Source organism: Megalobrama amblycephala, linkage group LG14 (genome assembly GCF_018812025.1).
Source record: "Megalobrama amblycephala isolate DHTTF-2021 linkage group LG14, ASM1881202v1, whole genome shotgun sequence".
NCBI lineage: Eukaryota > Metazoa > Chordata > Actinopteri > Cypriniformes > Xenocyprididae > Megalobrama > Megalobrama amblycephala.
In genome coordinates, this window is record NC_063057.1 from 14,405,198 (window position 1) to 14,427,610 (window position 22,413).

At 37.1% G+C, this 22,413-nt stretch overlaps 1 protein-coding gene across 2 annotated transcripts; it reads right to left on the minus strand.

Moving 5' to 3' along the window:
• Positions 1-259: 259 nt before the first annotated feature.
• Positions 260-19,110, minus strand: dcn (decorin). Of its 2 annotated transcripts, none has more exons than XM_048154834.1 (8): positions 18,857-19,110; positions 11,416-11,677; positions 5,670-5,782; positions 4,405-4,618; positions 3,351-3,464; positions 3,181-3,274; positions 1,953-2,091; positions 260-1,561 (listed from the first exon to the last, which is right to left on the minus strand). In XM_048154834.1, the coding sequence occupies exons 2-8, from the start codon at positions 11,660-11,662 to the stop codon at positions 1,361-1,363; spliced, it is 1,122 nt and encodes a 373-aa protein (XP_048010791.1). In that variant the 5' UTR covers positions 11,663-11,677; positions 18,857-19,110; the 3' UTR covers positions 260-1,360. The 2 variants fall into 2 exon arrangements, with proteins under 2 accessions (XP_048010791.1, XP_048010789.1); XM_048154832.1 differs by having other exon boundaries at positions 18,847-19,107.
• Positions 19,111-22,413: the final 3,303 nt, after the last annotated feature.

Sequence of the window (22,413 nt, forward strand, 5' to 3'; positions counted from 1 at the left end):
TTGTGCTTAGTGTTTCAACTTGAGCAAAGACTGTATAATTCATAAATGACACAAACACATCAGTTTAAACAGTTTTGGTAGAGAAAAGAAACCAGAACTAGCGCTCAAACGTGACATTTTTACCGTAGCTTTTCAAGGTCTTCTGCGACTGTAGCATCCATCCAAGAAAGTGTTATTTTGAGGTATGATTCAATTAATTTACCTGAAAACCAACCCTGTGCCCATTGAACCACCCAGTGAAAGTTCCCAGAAAGCATGGTGAGAGATTTGACTGTTTATTTGGTACACAAGACACCTGTGTCGGAGCCCTCATTGGACAGAGAGAGAGAGAAAGAGAGAGAGAGAGCGAGAGAAAGGGATTACCTTTATTGCCGATATATTAAAGTCCAAACTACTGTAAGTGCTTGTGCTTCAAAGCATTGATAGGATTCTTTTATACAGCATTTATATACAGCGTCTATACAAGAGACATTCATGACTCTCATGAAAGCAGGAGGTGTCCATGTCCGCCGTCACCCTCCCGATCCTTCCAGACTGAAACACAGACGATCAACAAACACAAAAAAGAAAGAAACACACATACACACTCACACATAACACCACAGTCAATGAGTAGAAAAAGCATGCGTATACGTCGGGGAATCGCTTTCGTCGCAATGACAATAGTTTATTCTACATCTTGAAGCGCTATGTTCACCTGGCCAGAGCAGACGGGATCCAAGGAAACTAATGAACACAAATGTCACCATAACATCTGAATTGAGATGAAGAGAAACTCGTACAGCCCAGCTCCCTGTTTTCTCCCATTTCAATTGATACCGAGAGAAACAACAATTTTTAACAGCACAATCTGAAGTAGCGCTACATGGAAAGTAATAACTGAGTACATTCTAGCATACAAGCTTTTGTTAATTGTTAACCCCTTGCTGCCCGCTCCACAGGCCAGCTAAAAACATAGAAGAACATGGCTTAGGTCCAGAAGATCCAAAACGGACCTTCGAAAAAGATCATTTCAGCTGGGCGATTTGCGCTGTTGGATATTTTAAGTGGTCATGGCTTTACTTTATTTCATTTTCTTTCTTTTTTTTTTGCAAAACTTCTCAAAATCATACATTTCCTTTTTTATAAACTGCACTTATAGCAACACAATATGTATTTTCAGTACAATACTGATATGCATTTGGCTATTTGAAAGTATCATGTGACATCTGTCCAGTAAAGTGCATGTTGATAAGGGAATTGTAGTTTATTTCGAGTTAACTGAGATATGACATTCATACTAAGTTATGTGCTTGAAAGGATTAGGTCAGACAGGAAGGGGCGGGATGAAAACAGTGACTGAGCCGTCTGATTGGACGCTCTATTTCTTCCTGTAGTTGCCCAGTTGAATGGCCGAGCGGTCGAAGACGCAGCGGAAGGTGATCGGCTGGACCTCCCAATAGGGCACTGGATTACTGAACAGGCTAATGCCCGAGTACATGGCCTTCTTTGTATTATAGCCGGGTGGGCAGAAGTCCTCTGTTCCCACAGCAGCAATCTTGTTGGCGTGAAGGTAGATCACCTGTAATTCATGGGAATGACAGCATGACGATGTGCGACTTTAAGTCACAATGAAAGCAAAATGGAATGAATTTATGCATAAACATCATTTTTTTAAAAAACACATGTACCCTCATATATCTTTAATCAAAATAACTCTCCCTTCCTCTTGGGGGCGACATATTTTCTTATCTCTGATGATGTGTTTACTAGAGCGAGGGTGGGACAACCTGTCACTCATATGAGCAATAGCAAACCACAACCATCCAATCAACTGCCAATGGATAAAATTAATTCCCTCCCTTTTTTTTCTTGTTCTAGAAGCCATTTCACTTGGATATATGATCTTACAAGGGAAGAAAAGACTATGGCAACTTCGGTTTCATGCTGTTAACTTGTGTGATATCTCTCACCTGAATGTATTTGTGTTCTGGCAGGCCGGTAGGAACAGTAGTGAGCGCGTTATTGTCCAGGTGAAGTTCCCTCAGGTGAGGCACATTGGCCAGAGAGCCGTTCTCCACCACGCTGATCTCATTATGGCTTAGACCAAGCCTGAAAATGCACACAGTCATATTATTATTAATGAAAACTAAAATTAAAATGAAAGCTAAAAGTAAAACTGATGGCATTTTTTATGTTTTTGAAAGAAGTCAGATGACTGAAAATGCTAAAAACAGTATAATATTGTGAAATATTATTACTATTTAAAATGACTTTCTATGTAATTATCTATTTTAATATATTTTAAAATGTAATTTATTTCTCTGATGGCAAAACTGAATTTTCAGCATCATTACTCCAGTCTTCAGTGTCACATGATCCTTCAGAAATCATTCAAATATGCTGATTTGCTGCTCAAGAAACATTTATTATTATTATCAATGTTGAAAACAGTTGTGCTGCTTAATATTTTTGTGAATATCATTTTACATTTTTAATGAAAGTTCAAAAGAACAGCATTTATCTAAGATAGAAGTCTTTTGTAACACTTTTGATAAATTTAATGCATCTTTGCTGAATAAAAGTATTAATTTCTTTAAAAACTGCATAAACTTATACTAGAAAACTGTGAAAAACTAAAATAAAATGAACAATAATAAAGTGAAAACTAAAGAAAAAAACACATACATTCCCAGTGCTGTTTTGCTAAATGGAGAAACAATTCTACCTATATTATTCATTTCCCTCGTCAAATATCAGAATTACGAGACCAACAGCAAAACAATCTTCCCGTCTTTGCATACAGCGGTTAGTGTTAGAGTCAATACCCTTTTATAAGAACTCGGCTGTGATTCAGTCTCGGCATGTACAGTGGAAAATCTGTGTAATATGAATGTTCTAATTTCTCTGTGTGATCCAAAGCAAACTGATCCATGCAATGATGTCATGGTGTTTGAGTCTCACAAGGTGCGTGAGCCAACCATCACCTCCAACTAAGCTGTTCTCACGCAAATTCTAAACACATTTAACGAAATCTGAATTATTGTTTCCTCTGTTCTGGAAACAAGTCAGATTTTGCTGAGGTTTTCAGAGACATATTTAGCTGTTTCTGTCCAGCCTCTTCAGGTCTGCCATGCAGGAAAATCAACTGGTTGTTTGCCTAACAAATGAGTAATATATTAAGAAGAAAGATGCATTTACTTGGACAGGTTTTTCAGGCCCTTCAGACTGTCTGCGGTCACTTTGGTGATCTTGTTTCCATCCAAGTGAAGCTCAAACAGAGAGCTGGGCAGACCTGGACATTTTTGACACAGATTAATGTGTATTGATTCATTGAAGTGAAATTATTCACAATAGGGATGATTCTGTACCTTTGGGAATGGTAGTGATGTTGGTGTCAGCAATTCGAATGTAAGAGACCCTCTTCAGATCAGCAAAAGCACCATTATCAACTCCAGAGCTGCTCAGAGGGTTAGAGCCAAGCTCTGGAATGGGACAGAGGCAAAATGTGCATTAGTTCACGGTCAGCTAGAAAATGAATATTTGAAAATTTTTACACTGCTAATTTGATGGTGATTGATGTTTTTATTTGTGCTATTTCCTTTGAAAATAAAATAATGTAAAACAAAATAAAAAAAATAATCAGACCTGCATATACATAATATTTATAAAACTAATGATTGATGTTTTAATTTATATATGTATTATCTCTTTCAGTGCAGGAAAAATAAAATAATAAACTAAACTAAACTAAACTAAACTAAACTAAACTAAAATAAAAAATAAAATCAGACTCAGACCGAGCCTGCATATACATAATATTTATAAAACTAATGATTGATGTTTTAATTTATATATGTGTTATCTCTTTCAGTGCAGGAAAAATAAAATAAAATAAAATAAAATAAAATAAAATAAAATAAAATAAAATAAAATAAAATAAAATAAAATAAAATAAAATAAAATAAAAAATCAGACTCAGACAGAGCCTGCATATACATAATATTTATAAAACTGATGATTGATATTTTAATTTATATATGTGCTATTCCTTTCAGTGAATAAAATAAAATAAAATAAAATAAAATAAAATAAAATAAAATAAAATAAAATAAAATAAAATAAAATAAAATAAAATAAAATAAAATAAAATAAAATAAAATAAAATAAAATAAAATAAATGTAGGGTCAAGAAAACAAAAGGTGTTGATTCAAAAAGCCATGAGTAACAATGAATTTTTACTCCAAAAATAAAGTATAAATTGATCAAGTAAAATAAATTAATGTTATAGAATAAATCACAATTGCAATAAGTTTGTAAAACGACATCTATGGTCATCTTATTACTAAAAAAAAAAAAAAAAAAAAAAAAAGATAAAATAGTAAAATAGTCTAGTCAGGCTCAGCACAGACAAAAGTTCCTACCCATGACGATGACATTGGCCATGCCGGCGAAGGAGGACTTCTTTATCTTGTTAATCTGGTTCTCGTGAATGCGCAGCTCCTGGAGGCTTTTTGGTATGTTAGCAGGAACGTCCTTCAGAAGGTTCTTGGACAGGTAGAGTCTCTCCAGATTGATCAGAGAGGAAAAGGCCTTGGCATGAATAATGGTGATCTTATTGTTGACCAGGATGAGTGTCTGAAAAAAAAAAAAATCAGGAACTTTGTGGCTTTAAAGTTAACTTAACTTTAATTATAGTAGTTATCAATGTTTAAATTAGTGTTTAATAAAAAAAATGTTTTGGTCTTTGTGTTTAAATCTGTAATATTCTTTTCACCCTTGATATTTAGTCATAAAAAGGTCACTAGCTACTTTCTATAATCTATATAACATTCCAGCATATAAAAATCATTTATTTTCACCGTGATAATTAAATAGCCACGGCTCACATAGCATTTTGGCACCATTTTCTCACTTTCTGTTCTGTTTGCATTCATCTCTCATTGGCGCCTAACAGATCCAGGCTCCGTGTGGATGTTGAGCTTGGAAAGCGAGAAATAGCAAAGGGCCCTCGATGGGAGGCTGTATATTTATTGAAGTTCAGGAGGCTGAACAATGGATCCGCTCCAAAATTGAATCATTACACTCGTGCACCTGGGAATGATACATTTCTCATACTGAGAGCTGTTTTCTGGAAAGGGATGGATTGGAAACACAGAGGATTTCACATTCCGGATCATGAGTTTCCCTCAAGCGCTATTCTGTAAAGTGTATCTGAAGATCTCCAGAGAATTTTTGCAGTGTTTTCGAAAAATAGGAGCAGATATTTGCCTTTAAAGATCGCTGTGGTTGCAACGCATAGTTTTAGCACCCAGTTAAACAGCGTTCAAGTGTTTTCTCTGGAGTGCTGCTCAAGCATTTGTTTTTGGGAAAAGAATTGCTTTTAGTGTAGAATTTCTTTTATGTGAAACGAGGCTCACAAATGGCTTTCATTTGAAAATTTGGACATTATGTTCTCTTTATTAAATAGCTGGTTTCAGGGTCATAGCAAAAATATCACGCTGTCACTTCCAGTTATCAGGATGAGAGGAGCCAATTGGTTTTAAAACGAGTGAAATAGGATTTGTCCTGTGAGGACTTTAAGGGGGATTGAGAAATGTCATTGCTTCTACGATCCAATTTAGGGAATTAAAGAAAATGTGGTTAAAAAAAGAGAACGAGCGAAAGAGAGAGTAATTGAATAGCTCACTTGGAGAAACTTCAGGCCTTTGAAGTCATTTTCTCTGATCTCTGAGATCTTGTTGTTCTGCAAATCCAGGAGAGTGGTATCAAGTGGAATTTTTTCTGGAACGTTCTTCAGACCTGAAAGACACAAAAACACAAGTAGTAAGAAAAATGACGCTGATGAAATGGGATATGAGCTGATCTGGGCTTTTATGGCTAGATTCTACTTTGAAATCGAATCAGCTGTAGACATATGGATCCTGATCCAACACCAACACAACACACTCATTTACTAAAAACAACAACAAAATCCTTCAAGAGTAAATCCTGGTGCTAAATTGAGCAGCTACATTCCTGGATAATGTTTAAATGGCAGAAAGAATGTGAATGGTGGACTGAACTGGTCTTGGTTTTGGATGAGCTCCAGTCGTCACTGTATAGACGTTTCTATGAACTTTTATGATCTACCATTCTACTTGTGTAATAAGAGAAGCAATTCTAAGAAATGTCTGCATGGACCAAGGCTAAAACAGGGACAAATACAGTTTTAAATGTAAATAAATTCTCATATATCGTTCTCATAATATCATGCATACAGAGTTAATTCATTTGTATTCATTTTTTATGCATCTCAAAATCTAAATTATTAAATCAATAAACTACAAGTTACAAGGTCTGAGACGTCAGGTACAACTCTAAAACACTGTAAACATTGAAAATAGGAGGGGGAATGATGAATGTGCAGTTGGACTTTGGACCAATCAATTGTAAGGGCCAGAGCTTAAGTAACACAGTGAAAAAAAGGGTTGGAGTGCAGCATATCAGTGAGTTATGATGATAGGTCACATAAGTTTTAGTGTTTCGAAACAGCTCTGAAAGTTCATTGAATTGATCATAGACAGCTGTTATGCCAGATATCTCACAGTTTTTCTTGGAAGGATTATAAATGCTGTACGATGCTGTCAATAGCAAAAGCTGACATAACTTTTCCACACAAGGGGAATTTGATTTTGCCAACATTGGACAATATGACACAGCTTTCATTTAATGTGCTGCAAACCAAGCTACATATTTAGGAATGTCTTTGCATTATATAGCACAAATATCGAAACAAATGACATTTATTTTAGCACAAACACACTTTGTTTGAATCAAAACATTTCCCAAAAAAAGTTTGCTCAGAAACTTGGCATCATTAACAAATTAAATTCATACATTTTAAGAGCCAAAAAGCTTTTTGGGTCCACTTAACAGTATATCATAGCGTTTGCTTCAAACATAGGAAAAATAAGGTAAACACACATTCACATACATAAACATAAATATATCTGCTCTACCAACTCTAAAAGCTCTTTAGGCAGAACCTCACACAAACATTGTTTGGTTTTGTTTTGCGGTGAGTTTCCTCATCAGTGCATGTGTATAAACAGTTTAAGAATATGTTCCTGTTAATTATATAACCACAGGACAGAGGACACAGAGATCACAGTTGGACATATCACTGCTGCTGAGATGTCTCACACATGGTCCTTTCATTCTCCTCTGTTTAGTCTCATTTCTACATTTCACCCAAAACCTCAGTAATCAGTGTAGGTCAAAGAGTGTGTTATTATGGAAGATATTATCAGTATGTAATCCAAAAAGCACTAATAATAACATCATAAAATCTTTGGGGAAAAAAGCACAATCAGGGTTCATTTTAACATTTAACCCAAATGGCAATAAGATATTCAGGACGTGCAGCTCATTGGCAACCCTTATGGAACAAACACATTAAACTATTCAAAAACAAACTGTTCTTTGTGGTAAAAAATATTATTTAACCACTGAAATCAGCAACTCAATCAAAATCAAGAGCAGAGAACAACACAAAACCATCATTAACAGGCCCACGGATGCTAAACTCATTTCTTTTAACTACTAGTTTTATTGGTGAGAAGAATAAAAACTTGAGATTCCATTTAATCCACAAGATTTTCATCATGTAAGTCACTCTTCCATGTCTCTCTACACTCAAAAAATAGGGTCTTTTGCACTGGAGGAACCTTTTCATAGTTCCTAGTGGCAGAAGTACCCACTTTTTTGCGAATTTAGTTTGGAATAGGGCTGCACGATATATCGCATGAGATTGTCACGCGTAGATCACTGACAAGCCACGCAATATCGCGTTCATATCGCAGATGAATCGCCTTCGATAATGAACGCGATATTGCGTGGCTTGTCAGTGAACTACGGTTCTGTCTATTAAATGCCGCTCCATTTGAAAGCAGGTGATGGCGATTTAGCGGTAATCAGGGAACCGGCTTTACTGGTGAAATGCGCGTGACAATCTCATGTGATATATCTTGCAGCCCTAGTTAGGAACGTCTTTTGGCGGAACCAAATTAGCTCCTATTTCAGAATAGGGTCTAATGCTGCGTTCCAGACGAGGTCGGACGTGTGAAAATCCCAAATTAAATGTCCCACTTCAGACTTAAGTGAGTTCCAGGCAACTGGATGTCACATTCACATGCTGACCACATGATACAACACAACGAGATCATATTGTACATGATGTCACCATGACACAATGAGAGCATATCGTGTTTTTGTGTCAGTTATGGCAAAAACAGAATAAAAACATAAAATCGCTTTGAAAACAGCTGACGAAAAGCAAAAGGTATTATTACATACACTTAATATCTAATGTTAAAGTTTGTTTTTACACTTATGCTCATTGGAAGCAGGACTTGCCGACATCTTGAAAGTGACGACAAATATGGCATCTCACTGGGGTTGATCGAGGTACCCCGAGTTTACAGGTCGAATATCTGGCTTTGAGTGGCATTCCGGATTTTTTTTCCAAGAACGAGGTGGGAAAAATTTAAAATTCAGTGCATGTCTGAAACACAGCATTATGCTGTCTTCAAGAGCTATCGTAAATTTCCTACTTCCCACTTGTGAAGTTGTGATTACGATATTGACGCATTCATTCATTGACAACCATATAAACATTGACCACGTTATCTAGATAGTCTGCTTGCTGTCTCTTAGCTCTCCTTTTTGCTCTTTCCATCGCTTAACCTATATATCTACATTCCATCTCCATTATCATGAATCCCACGACACACAACAATAACACAGTTCAGATCATGTTGTCCTCCATTCTCAAGTTGTTGAATTTGTTGAATGATGGGCTTAAACGTTGACGTCGCTGTCAGCCATCTTACAACACTTCAGAGTTACTACTGGCGGTGCGAGTGCAACCAGGAAAATAACCCTAGGGGAACATTTAGTTCTTGGGGAACCACCCTGGTCGCTAGTTCCTATAACAACCCGGTGCGAAAGTCCCTAAGGAATAATGTACACTTCTAAAAAGAAATACATGTACTAAACTGATATCAACTGCTACCAAAAAGTGGATAGCAAGTAAAACACAGACAGGCAATTAATCAAACTTTCCTAGACAAACAAACTCAATTTTGCCATTGGTTGTTCTTGGGTCCTGGCATTATTTCCAGGCGGTTTTCTCTGCAGCTGCAGAGCTGTATAAACTGGGTCACATATTTCACTGAAAAGAGGTGAAGTTAGATGGAGAACAGCCCTGTCGGCACACCTATCCCCTCTCCCTCCATTCTTTTCCAGGTCTGTTTCATGCCAAAAGAGCTGCGGAGCAGATGAGAGCTGGATGCCTCAACTATTTGGTCTTCTCTTATTTGCCCTTGTTGTCAATCCCATTTTTGTTCTCGTTCTTTCTCTGTCCATTTCAACTGGAGTTGAGTCTTAATGTTACGAAAGACTGGAATTGGCCCTTACTGAGAATTGCTGTTCTCGTTTTGCCTGGTCAACAGTATTTCTTTCCAAACAGACATTCTGCCTATCAAACAAACCTCTGAGTAATTTCCTGTTAGAAAAAGCTGTGCTAACTGAGACAATGTGCTTCAGTTACGTTGCATTACAGGATAGAAGGGTGGAGAAATAAAAAGAGATCTTATGACAAAGACAATAAAACTTAGTTAAAACAATCGCAGAACAATTTAGGAGGATCAGTCAACTCTTTGTAACTATATGTTTGTTTCTATTACTCTTTTCTGTGTAAATCACAGTGATTTGGTGGACAGTGTAGCTTTTTCAGGAAGACATGCGGAAATCTTTGGAAGTAACTTTATAAAAGAACAGACTTTCTCAAGCATTAACAGACGCCTGGGGATTCAATTAGGAAAATGAGGCAGCCGTCTGGAGGTTAGTGCCTAGTCGTCTACGGAAGTGAGAGCAGTTAACAGCATATGAAAACATTTAAAGTGGTTTTGAAACAGTGACATTAGTAATTCGATGGTGACTCAACAATGGGCAGATCAAACAAAGAAAGAGATTTTGTTTATGGCCGCCTGGCCTTTGACAGTTTATGCCATGAAAAAAAATTGACATAAGGTGTAGGAAAAAAACCCACATTCAAGGAAAACAGTGAAAGTTATGAAATATATTATTTAGTCCTGTCGAATCGATTAATCGCGATTAATCACATCTAACATAAAAGTCTGTAAATATGTGTATCTATGCATGGTGTGTATATATATACACACACACATTATATATTTACGTACATTTATGTTAGATGCGATTAATTGCGATTAATCGATTTGACAGGACTAGTTTATAAAGACAAGTTTTGATGTTGGCTTGATAAAGCCTTTATTTGAAAGTTTAAAATAATTTAAAACAAAGTTTGAATGTTTTGCAGGAGATTACTAGATGGTTGCTAGGGTGTTCTGGGTGGTTGCTAAGGCTTTGCTAAGTTGTTCTGGGTGGTTCCAAATGTGCTGCTATGCAGTTCCTTAGGTGTTGCTTTTCTATGGTGTTCTGAGTGTTTGCTAGCATGTTTCAGCATTAGTCTCAGTGGTTGCTAAGCATTTCAAAGTGGTTGCAAGGGTATCTTGGGTGGTTGCTAGGCTGGTGTTTGAGAGTTATGCTGGTTTCTAGTTTCTACTTTGAAGTTTGAAGGTTTTGCAGGTCAGACAAATAGACAGAAGGACAATCGGATAGACTGCTAGACAGTTTCTAGGGCTTTACAATGTTGTTCTGGGTGGCTCCAAGTATGTTGCTTGGGTGTTGCTAAGGCATTGCTAGGGGGTTTCTATGGTGTAAAGGGTGGTTGCTAGTGTGTTGCTGGGTGGTTTATAGGCAGGTGTTTGAGTGTTCTGCGTGGTTGCTTCGGCGTTACTAGGCAGTTTGAAGTTTTAAGGTTTTACAAGTCAGGCAAATAGACCATCAGATAAATTGACAGATGGTTTCTACGGCTTTGCAAGGTTGCTTTGGGTGGTTCTGAGCATGTTGCTAGGTGGTTGTTAAGGCATTACTAGGTGGTTTCTATGGTGTTCTTAGTGGTTTCTAATGTGTTGCTAGAACATTGTAAGGTGGCTGCAAGGTTGTCCTTGGTTTCTGCTAGGCAGATGCTTGAGTGTTCTGCATGGTTGCTAGGGTGTTGCAAGTCAGTTGCTTGGGTGTTCCGGATGGTTGCTAGGGTATTAAATTACAGTTTTCCAGATAGAGAAAGTACTTTCCAGTTTTTATAAACATTATGTAGGCTATCAGACAGTTAGCAAACAGACTGTGGCCGGTCTCTGGATTTACTCGTAAAGTCAACGAGTTTGTTATTGCCATTGATCATTTTACCATGTTGCCCAAAACCAGGCAGAAAGTGGTACCACATAGTGGTACTGGTATAAAAAATATCACATAAAACATATGCAGCTTTCATCAAGCAGTCTAGTCTAGTGTCATAAAGTGTTTACCTAGATCAGAACACTGGGACACTCGCAGATGGCACTGGCATCGGAAGGGGCAGACAAGTCCATCAGGTACAAAATCTCGATCAACTTCCACAGGTGGCAACTTAATGGGTGGTCTACGAGTCACAATCAAAGTATCATCTCCTGAGCCCGTTTCGTCCTCCATCATGAAGTCCATGAAGCCAGACTGACGGAAGGGAAGAGCCCAGCATACGGACACCAAAAGCAGGGAAAGACAGGCCGATTTCATGTTGCTGATGAAGGCCTGAAAGGTAAAATGGAGAAGAGAAGGGGTTAAAGGTGAGGGGTGATACGCTGGGTGGTGTCTCAGGATCTGTGATGGTGAGGGGTTAAAAGTCAAATGACAGATGTAGAGTGCATGAATGTGACTTAGCAGTGTGGGTTATAACTAGGCAGAGGTCAGGGGTCAAATGTAGGCGTGTTTGAGTTTAGAGGTCTCTGGTGGTTATGGCTGTATAACTTTTTATGGTGTTAGACTGATGGTTAGATTTATATCACTAAATGCATTACTATATATTTAATAAAAAAAGAAGGAGATAAAATACATTAAAAAAACCTTGGGGGTTGAAATAAAGTATTTTTATTCATTTAGATAAACATTCTTCTTAAAAATGTTTTTTAATCACTACTGGTATTTGTAATGAAGGGAATGAAACCATTAAATCAAATGCTGTAAACCAGGGGGGTTTTGCCTAGGACCTTAAAATATGATCTCCTTGAGAGGGACTCCCTTCAAATTGGCATAAAATATGGTATTGTTCAAAAGTTTGGGGCCAGAAATTTTACTTTTATTCAGCCAGTATTACTTTTATTCGGTAAGGATGCATTAAATTGATCAAAAGCGACAGCAAAGACATTGTTACAAAAGATTTTGTCAAATAAATTAAGTTCTTTTGAACTTTCTATTCATCGAAGAATTCTAAAAAATGTATTGCAGTTCACAGAAAAATATTATAAAAAATAAGAAATAATAATAAATGTCTATTGAGCACCAAATCAGCATATTAGAATGATTTCAAAAGGATCATGTGACACAAAAGACTGGAGTAACGATGCTGAAGAATAGAATTAATCAATAAACTGTCAATAGAATAAATGAATTGTGATTAATGTCATGAAAGCAAAATTAAATGGTAATAATTTCAAATAGTAATTAAAAAACATTGTGTTAGATTCAAATATTCCATGCAGCCCCCCGTGTGTCCCTGGACCCCAGTTTGAAAACCCCTGCCATAAACTGTTAAAAAGACAATCCAGCACAGTATATTTATGAAAACTGTTAATCTGAGTTGACCAAACTCATTCATGCCTTCAGTCAGGAAAAATAAAACCATCTCAGAGAGAGTGCACAAAGTTGTCCACGAGCCCGCACATAAACATATGTCTGAGGAGAAGCTGGATGTCGTTGAATGACGAGGAAATTGTAAAGTAGGTACAGTAACTCCCAGAGCCCAGTTTGTCTTTCTAGGGTCATCTCAGGTCCATGTAATCAACATACAGCATAATTACAGTAGTTCAAATCCTCAAGGCGGCCACGTCACTTGGACAATGAATAACCACGGTGCCTCTGTTGTTAAACTCTGGAAACCCAGGAACTGACCTCGACAACCTTTTGGAAAAGGTTCTTTGTCCTAATTCCTCAAGCAGTAGAAGACAGTGATGCATACATTTAATCTTAGTGCAAACCTATATAAGATGAATTTGGCAACACATTCCATTGTTGGAACCGTAAAAGACTTCAATTGGAAACATGGATAATCACTATTTATAGCCAATATTTACAAGCAAACAGAGCGTAGATCCAAAAAATCATCTCAAAAGACCAACTTCAAAAACTGAAGAAAATTAATCGGAAGTTTCAAACTCCTGCAAGTCTTATACACTAATGGCAAATGCATGGCAAGTGACCTTCAACCTCAGATTCCTTGTTACTGGTGATTTACATCACATGACAAAATGTTGAAACAATTTTCTAGGGTTCCTCCAGTTCAACCACAACCAGTATCCATGTTTCAAGAGAGACAATAAGAAATTGCAGTTTTATTCAATGGCATTTCAAAACAGTAACTTACTGACCTCAATTTAGACATGCTATTTAATGTAATGTTACGTTTCCAGGCCTATATCCATCCACTTCGACACCTTTAATTACCTTTGACCCAGTGGGCAATGAGACGCTTTGAGCAAACACACTGCAGAATTACTTTGCCCTTTAACATTTAAGTATTTGATAGATTTACAGTGCTTTCAAGGTTGTTTTATGTACGTGAGTCCCTGGGAATTGAACCCATGGCCTTGTGCCATGCTCTACCAGTTAAGCCATACGAACCCCTTCTATATGTATTCCCAGCAGGAATGATGCCATAGTAAGAGTTTAGAACATCAGGACCTGGTCAGCAGAAAGAAAAGCCCTTTGAGCATTACAGGCTGTCACCACGAGCGATTTTGTTTGAAGGGGGATCATGGGAAGCTGCTGAAGCATTTGAGTTGCGTCCTGTCAACAAACCGCAGGCTGCTATGAGAGCCAGGCAAACAGACAAGACAGATTGATGGTGTCGTGCTGTTGTTGGGAAAGTGCAGGCAGGGTCCAAAGCGCCAATCACATGCGGCAATCACAAAAAAAAGGAGTACTTGGGTTTTGGCGAATAAATAAATTTGTAGTCTCAGACGTCACGTTCGTGTACAATTGGCTGAATATCTGAAGCAAAAGGCACACAAAATGGGAAACACTTCTGGAGTTTAGTAGTCGTCATATGATTGGTTGAATTCTACAGGATTTCCCAGAAACGTGTGTGTCGGGTTCTTCAATGGGAAACAAAGCTGTCATGAAGCCAAACCCCCTCATGGAAGAGGAAATCCGTCATGCTTATCAGGATCAACTAAACACTGGATTTTCAAAAGTATGCGAAGTTTGCGGCGACTTTGTTGCAGTAAACTTGGACAACGTTATTGAATGAATATTTTATTAGATGCACGGCAGTCTCTTAACATAAGGACATCTACTTTTCATTTTCATGCTCCTAAAAATGACGAGGAACAAAGCGAACTGTGATTGGTTAGTTTACATGTCAGTCAGATGTAGGCGGTCCTTGGCCAGTTAAAGCTGCAATGGAGTCCAGCCCTTCTGCCATTAGTCTAAATGTCTTGTTATGCGAAACTAATAAATTGGTAACTTATAAGAAACTTCAACATAAAACTTAATGTGCCGACCACCAAAACAAAATATTAGGAACAGGTGAACATGATTTCACCAAGTACAACACGTTCCTGGATCAACATCTTTGGAACAACATTTCAATCGACCAATCAGATTTGAGGGACAAGTTTACCATTTATATCAAGTTTAGGCTTACAACCTGAGTTAGGTGCTTCCACAACAGTGTTATTCAACTATCATTTCCCTTTGATTTTAGGGATAAGTTATGGGTAGGGTTAGGTTTAGGGGTTGGAAAAAGGTTAGGACTAAATTTTCAGATAGGAATGCTGTTCCAGGATCAACAAAATATGTTGATCCAGGAACATGTCTTACTTGGAAAAATCACGGTGACCATATAACAGTATGTGTGATTTTAATTTATATAAATATTTTTTTAAAAATATCTATATATTTTTAGATTTTAAAATATATTGCTTTTATACATTTATCTGTACATTATGTTTTTATACATAATTAAAAAATGTAAAATAAAAATAATGCAAACTACAGTTTAATGGCTGGTAAGAAAAATGTATTCCTGGTAAATTTTCTCAATTCACTCGCTACATGGAACCGCAGATCCCATCAAAGAGAAAGCAGCCGAAGATCGACTCAACAGGAAGGATGCTATGTCTGTATCTTCTCAGCAGGAACCAATGGAAAAGTGTCAGATGGCTCAATGTGACAACGATTATCAGGACTGAGCTGAAATAAACTTGAGATATGATTTTTCACAAACACAGTTCTGTGCCTAACTATCAGCTTCTGCCAGGCTGTTACAGGCCCTCGGCTTTGATTTCTCTCCGTTTGCGGGCTGGGCAACAGTCTGATCCAACTGAAGTGTTTCACAGAATCCAGAATCAGCACTGGCCTGTTTCTGGTTTTATAAATGTGGGCTTTTAATAATCAAGAGGAGAAAGGAAAATTTCCATTTTAACTCTCACGTTCTCTCTTACTCGATCCATTTCTGCCCTTGATTTCACTCTACCTTCTTGTCTTTCTTGAGGTCTGGGTTGTGTCAGAGCAGGTCTGATTTGTTTCTGCAGAGAAAAAAGGGAGGGTTGACACCTCCAGTTTTCTCTTTCTCTCACTCAATCAACCATATTTTGTCTTGATGTATGCAAACATCCTTAAACAAAAATAAATTTAAGAGGCCAAAAGACATGGACCTGTTTTGATAGAACGTCTTATAATAATACATAATATAGGCAGTGTAGACTGACACCACAGCTAACATAAATAGCTTATATACTGTATACACTACAGGTGGTTTATGTTATAAAACTGTAACATTAGTTTGTTCAGTAATTATAGTTCTGCACTGTATCATTCAGACTGCATTGTGTCTTAGAAAGGTTGACTTATCCAAACATAAGTGATTTATTGGATAATGTGGAGATGAGGTCATGTAAGCAAACGCAGATTACAATGTTGATGTTACTATGTAGTAGTGTAGTAGAACATGCACCCTACATGCAACTTGTAAGTACACATTAATTACCTGTTGCAATTAATTGTATTGACATATAACACTTTTTAGTACAAAAACAAATAAATCTTACCAAGTATTTGTCTCGTTTTCCAGCAAAATGTCTAAACATTCCATTTCAAATTAAGATAAATTTAACAAAATGACTTAAGATAATTGTTTTCTGTAAAATGTCTTGTGAGTTTATTCTTTAAAAAAATCTTGTTGTTAAAGAACTAATTTTAATAGTTTTTTTTTTTTTTTTTTTTGCATGCGTGTATATTGAAAAAAAAAAGACTTAATATATTAAGTAAAGTAAATGTATCTTGATTTAAGAATGTTTAGATGTTTTACTGGAAAACAAGAAAAAAAATACTGAGTAAGAAAATTGTTTGCAGTGTATCTTGTATATTGACCAACAGATACATTTGGTTTAAGTTACATATAGAAAATAGAATGCAGCTCTACTTTTCTTAGTTTCTTCTTTGTTCACTCTCTCTTTATCTCTCTCTCTCTCTCACACACACACACACACACAGATTCATTGACCTGCTGCTCCTTTCAGCAATGACTCACAGAAAGGTATTTACAGGCTACAGGACATTTGAAACATATGTGCTCCCTTCATTTTAAAACACACATAGACGGTCCAATCTTATCGATGCACCCTGAAAACAGCCTCTTATTTATGAAAGCATTCATCCACTAAAAGTTCTAAAATACCACTAATTCCCCAAACACTGAGATAATGTTTCAGAAATGTAATTATCTGCTCATTCCAATGAGACATGTATCAAAACAAAAGCACATAAAGACATCATGCTAAAAGGATAAAAAAACGAAATATGTGGACTTATTATTCAGCTCAACAAACTGCACTCCTGGACTACACCAACATACAAGGGCTTTGACCACTCTGCCCTCTGCGGTCAAACTGGTTCCAGACCACTAAACCAAACTCCAAAGCATCTGCCAGAGCACAATTAGACTTTCTCACAGATCAAAACCATGGTTAAACCCATCAAAAAAAAATGTTTTTTCTTCAAAAGACCCAACCACGAAAGCCACAAAAAGTCATTCAGATGTTGAATAAGCAATTATATACTGAAGGACGGCTGATTATTTCGGCCCATAAGAAAATGAATGAAAAAAAGCTTTGAGTCCATGACCATGACTGTAATGTCCTTGATTTAAGGCAACAAATTTAGTCAATCCTACTTCAATGACTTATTTACATACAAGCACTCTTTCCTCTCACTTCCTCTTTCCATGGCAACTGCCCAGCCATCTGTCATAAGCAACTGCTTTGACTTTGGTCCAAATCTCCCATTTCTTTTCCTCAAAGGGTTAAAAGGCGAGAAAGCAGACACTGACCAGCATGGCTACCATTTATTGACTCTCTCTTTCTAACATCACCAAATGGAGACCTTTGGCTTCCACAGAATATTTATTGCATGGCCTGAGGATGTTGTCTTTGAAGGGAGGAAGAGAGGGTTTCCTGTCATGGTACAAACAGTGTACGTGGGTTCTGTTCACAATTAATGAAAGTTATAAGCCATGAAAAAAAGAGAAGTAACATTTTTTCCAACCCTAGCCCCAACCCCTAACCCCAACAAGTTTTTCATTATTACTGTGTAGTTCCATTATATGACACCCACAAATTGATAGTTCAGACAGTGACATCTCAAGATTACAAATTTACCCACTTCTAAAAACTTAAATTCCCATAAACCTTCAGCTACCTCTTCCTCTCCCCCCTCCGAATGTTTTGAGTTAGCTGGGAATTTTGTGGTGGGATTACCAGGAAGTGCCTTGTCAAACTTGCCTACGATTGGAAGGAAGCTATATCATTAAAAGATTAATGAGACACCGGTCCCACACTCTCACTCTCTCCATCTCTTTTTTTCTCCTTCTGAGTGCTTTTATCTTTCAGCCGATATGGCTCAAGGCACTTTGGCTTCCACGCCATGGATAAAGAGTTTAGGATGCGACTTCGAGCGAGTGGAGGCAAGCAGACGCAAAGCGAGGCCAGAGGACAAAACTTCTCTCCAGACAGGTCTATCTGAGGAGAGCACTGTTAGAAATCCTCTAGTGTTTTCAGGCCTTACATGAACTCTCTCTAAATGCCAAGTGGTGCACAAAAGGAAGAAAAACTGGGATGGAAAAGTCAGGACTCACAGCTTGAGAATAAGGGCACTCGAAAAGTTAATGGCTTTTTCACAACAGTGAGTTTGTGAGGGATTTCACAGAGCAGGAATACTTGTCACAATTTGGAAAAGATAGAAAATGCCCTGTACTCTCAAACTGAACAGCAAATAAAATCACATCGGCAGTCAGTTTGCATGAGCATGCACTTTTCTGGCTTGAAATACAGATGATGGTTTTCTAATCAGAATGCAAACATGACCTTAATCCACATGCAAACCAACCATAACTATTAACAAGGTAAAAACATTTAGGGATCTTTTCTCAATTGCACTGAATTGTTTAATCTAGAATGAATCAAATTCACTGAAATCTTCACTTAAAAGCAAACAGTCAAACCAATGCAAAGTCCTCATTTCTGCACCATGCTTTAATGATCTGCAGAAACCACCAAACCGCAGATTCCCGAGGGGTAATACCCACATTTCATCAGTGCAAACCTTCAACCTCTCTTTGAGACGGTCAGTCTGTTCTCTTAATCAAAATCCATACTTTTCAGCACTCAGAGGAGTTAACAGGAAAGCTTGCGGTGAGTTGATCTTACCTGTACGTACAGGAGCGCGTAGAGCGGCAGACGAAGATCCGCAAATCCAGAGAGGGCTGGAGCCGATGTGCAGCGAGGCAGGCCGAGGGCTGATCACTGTGTGGACGCCTGCAGCCAAGATCAGGCAGGTGTGCTCTGTCACGGGGGGAGGGGATGGAGAGAAGGACAGAGAGGGAGAGAGAGAGGACGAGTGAAGGGAGGGAGGGAAGAAAAGGAGAGAGGGAGGGGTTGATTTCTTCGTCCCTTTCAAATGAGACAATTGGAGAAGAACTTCCCCCGGTCTGGAGCGGTCCAAAAGCAGTTGGAACAAGAAAAACGAGGGGGAAAAAAGTTGGGAGACGAGAGGCTGGGACTATACAGGCATTGGCAGACTCCCATACTGTGTCATCTGGTAAAGATAGGGAATTCTGGATACAACAAAAGCGTCTCCCTCCCTCCCTCCCTCTCGCGTACTCTTTCGGTGGACTTCATGCTGCTTTTTTGCGTGGTGGAAACATTCCCCTCCTTTCCACCCACCATACTTTTGTTTCTTTTGAAACAAGAAACTTTTTCTGTGACCCGTAACCTCAACCGCACACACACGTAAAGCATTTCCAAATCCGTATTAGGCTTGTTTATTTGTACTGAGTAACAGGCATGGAAGAGCATTGAATGTGCAAATGGAGGTACCCAGAATGGAGAAGGAGGAGTTGGCTTGAGTTCAGCTAGTTACTGAAATCAAGACCCAGTTTTTCTTCTCTCTGTATCTTTCTTTATTTCGGTTATTCTACACTGCCTGACTTTCTCTCTTTTTTCTTTCGAAATTGAAAGACTGCTGAATTGGTACGATTCAATCCTCCTAAATCAGATTGGGCTTTTGTGGCACATTTTCAGGAGACAGGAAAGATAAGCTGTACTTTTGGAAAGGGATTAGTATTTCAGTCTCAAGCCTTGTTCACACTGACGGCGATTTTATCACACCGCATTACTGGCTATTTGAAAAGCTTTTGAATATCTGATCACAAATGAGATTTCAAGGAAAAATAACGTCATTCGATTGTGACAACGAAGGAATATATTATACAAAGTGCATCAGTTTATATTACTTCATATCATGATTAATTAATTATTTATTATTAACGAACAATTATCAATGCAAAAAATTAAATTTAGAATGACAAGAATTTAGTTTACCGAATAAAATAAATACATTCAAACTCATTCATATTCATAGGTATTCACATGCAAATTGCAAATTTTGGTATGTTTATATATACTCTGAACATGTGTGCATACAATATGGATGTAATGACAGCATGTAAAACATAAAATTATTTGCATATGCACATCTTTATGAATGTAAAAATCTTCCATTTAACTATATATATTTTTATAAATATATTTTTGAGACCCTAACTGCACCCCGACCACAATCCTAATCACTACTCAAATTTATTTTAGAATTTAAAATAATAATAAAAATAAAATAATAAAATATTACACAACCCAAATTCCAGAAATGTTGGGACGTTTTTTTAAATTTGAATAAAATGAAAACTAAAAGACTTTCAAATCACATGAGCCAATATTTTATTCACAATAGAACACAGATAACGTAACAAATGTTTAAACTGAGAAATGTTACACTAAATGAGCTCATTTCAAATTTGATGCCTGCTACAGGTCTCAAGTTGGCACAGGGGAAACAAATCTTGAAAAGATTCAGCTGGGAGAACATCTAGCAACTAATTAAGTTAATTGATATCAGGTCTGTAACATGATTAGCTATAAAAGGGATGTCTTAGAGAGGCAGAGTCTCTCAGAAGTAAAGATGAGCAGAGCTGTGAAAGAGTGCGTAAAAAGATTGTGGAATGCTTTAAAAACAATGTTCCTCAATGTCAAATTGCAAAGTCTTTGCAAATCTCATCATCTACAGTGCATAACATCATCAAAAGATTCAGAGAAACTGGAGAAATCTCTATGCGTAAAGGACAAGGCTGAAGACCTTTATTGGATGCCCGTGGTCTTCGGGCCCTCAGATGACACTGCATCACTCATTGGCATGATTGTGTCAATGACATTACTAAATGGGCCCAGGAATACTTCCAGAAACCACTGTCAGTAAACATAATCCGCCGTGCCATCTGCAGATGCCAACTAAAGCTCTATCATGCAAAAAGGAAGCCATATGTGAACATGGACCAGAAGCGTCGTCATGTCCCGTGGGCCAAGGCTCATTTAAAATGGACTGTTCATTTCAAAGTGGAAAAGTGTTCTATGGTCGGACGAGACCAAATTTGACATTCTTGTTAGAAATCACGGACGCTGTGTCCTCCAGGCTAAAGAAGAGGGAAACCTTGTGTATTTTAGCAGGACAATGCAAAACCACATGCTGCAGCTATTACAACAGTATGGCTTCACTGTAGAAGAGTCCAGGTGCAGAATTGGCCTGCCAACAGTCCAGATCTTTCACCTATAGAGAAAAATACATCAAAAACGACCACAAACTCTTCAGCAGCTGGAAACCTATATCAGGCAATAATGGGACCAAATTCCAACAACAAAACTCTAGAAACTCATAACCTCGATGCACAGATGTCTTCAAACTGTTTTGAAAAGAAGAGGAGATGGTACACCTTTACCATGCTCCCTTCCCAACTATTTTTGAAACCTGTAACAGGCATCAAATTTGAAATGAGCTCATTTTGTGCATAAAATTGTAACATTTCTCAGTTTAAACATTTGTTATGTTATCTATGTTCTATTATGAATAAAGTATTGGCTCATGTGATTTGAAAGTCTTTTCGTTTTCATTTTATTCAAATTTAAAAAACGTCCCAACATTTTCAGAATTCTGAATAGAATAGAATAAGAATAGAATGAAACCATTATTCAAAGGCAATAAAAATGTGATTTAACATATTTAATTAATCTCACTGATTAAATATACAGATGAATTCAATATTGTATGAACTTAAAAGGGATTGTAAACATTTCTACATCTGTACATTTTAGACGGTGTCAGTATGTTAATAATGTATATGGTAACACTTTAGAATAATGGTCATTAGTTAACATTAGTTAATGTATTAACTAACATGATTTAACCATGAGCAGTTCATTTGTTACTGTATTTGTTCATTTTTGTTAACATAAGTTAATAAAAGTACAGCTGTTCATGGTTTGTTCATGTTAGTTCACGGTGCATTAACTAATGTTAACAAGATTTAATAATGTATTAGTAAATGTTGAAATTAACATTAACAAAGATAAATAAATGCTTTATAAGTGCAGTTCATTATTAGTTCATGTTAACTAATGTAGTTAACTAATGTTAACTAATGACCATTATTCTAAAGTGTTATCATGTATATTATGTTTATGCAAATATACAAAAAATGTTTGCGTGCTAGAACCACAATTTACATATGAATATGTATAATTACTACTGAGATCACGGTAATAAGTCATATATACAATGAAATCGGTCACAGTAACAAACTTAAAGTAGCACAGGATTTGGATCATGTGCGCTCCACTGTTTTTATTGGAAGTATCATCTGACTTTGAATTGTTTCAAGTCACTGA

Coding starts and splice junctions, on each gene's coding strand:
- dcn (XM_048154834.1), bottom strand. CDS start 11,662: ATGAAATCGGCCTGTCTTTCCCTGCTTTTGGTGTCCGTATGCTGGGCT. Junction 4,619..5,669: donor AAGGCCTGAAGTTTCTCCAA/GTGAGCTATTCA, acceptor TTTTTTTTTCAG/ACACTCATCCTGGTCAACAA. Junction 3,465..4,404: donor GGCCAATGTCATCGTCATGG/GTAGGAACTTTT, acceptor GTCCCATTCCAG/AGCTTGGCTCTAACCCTCTG.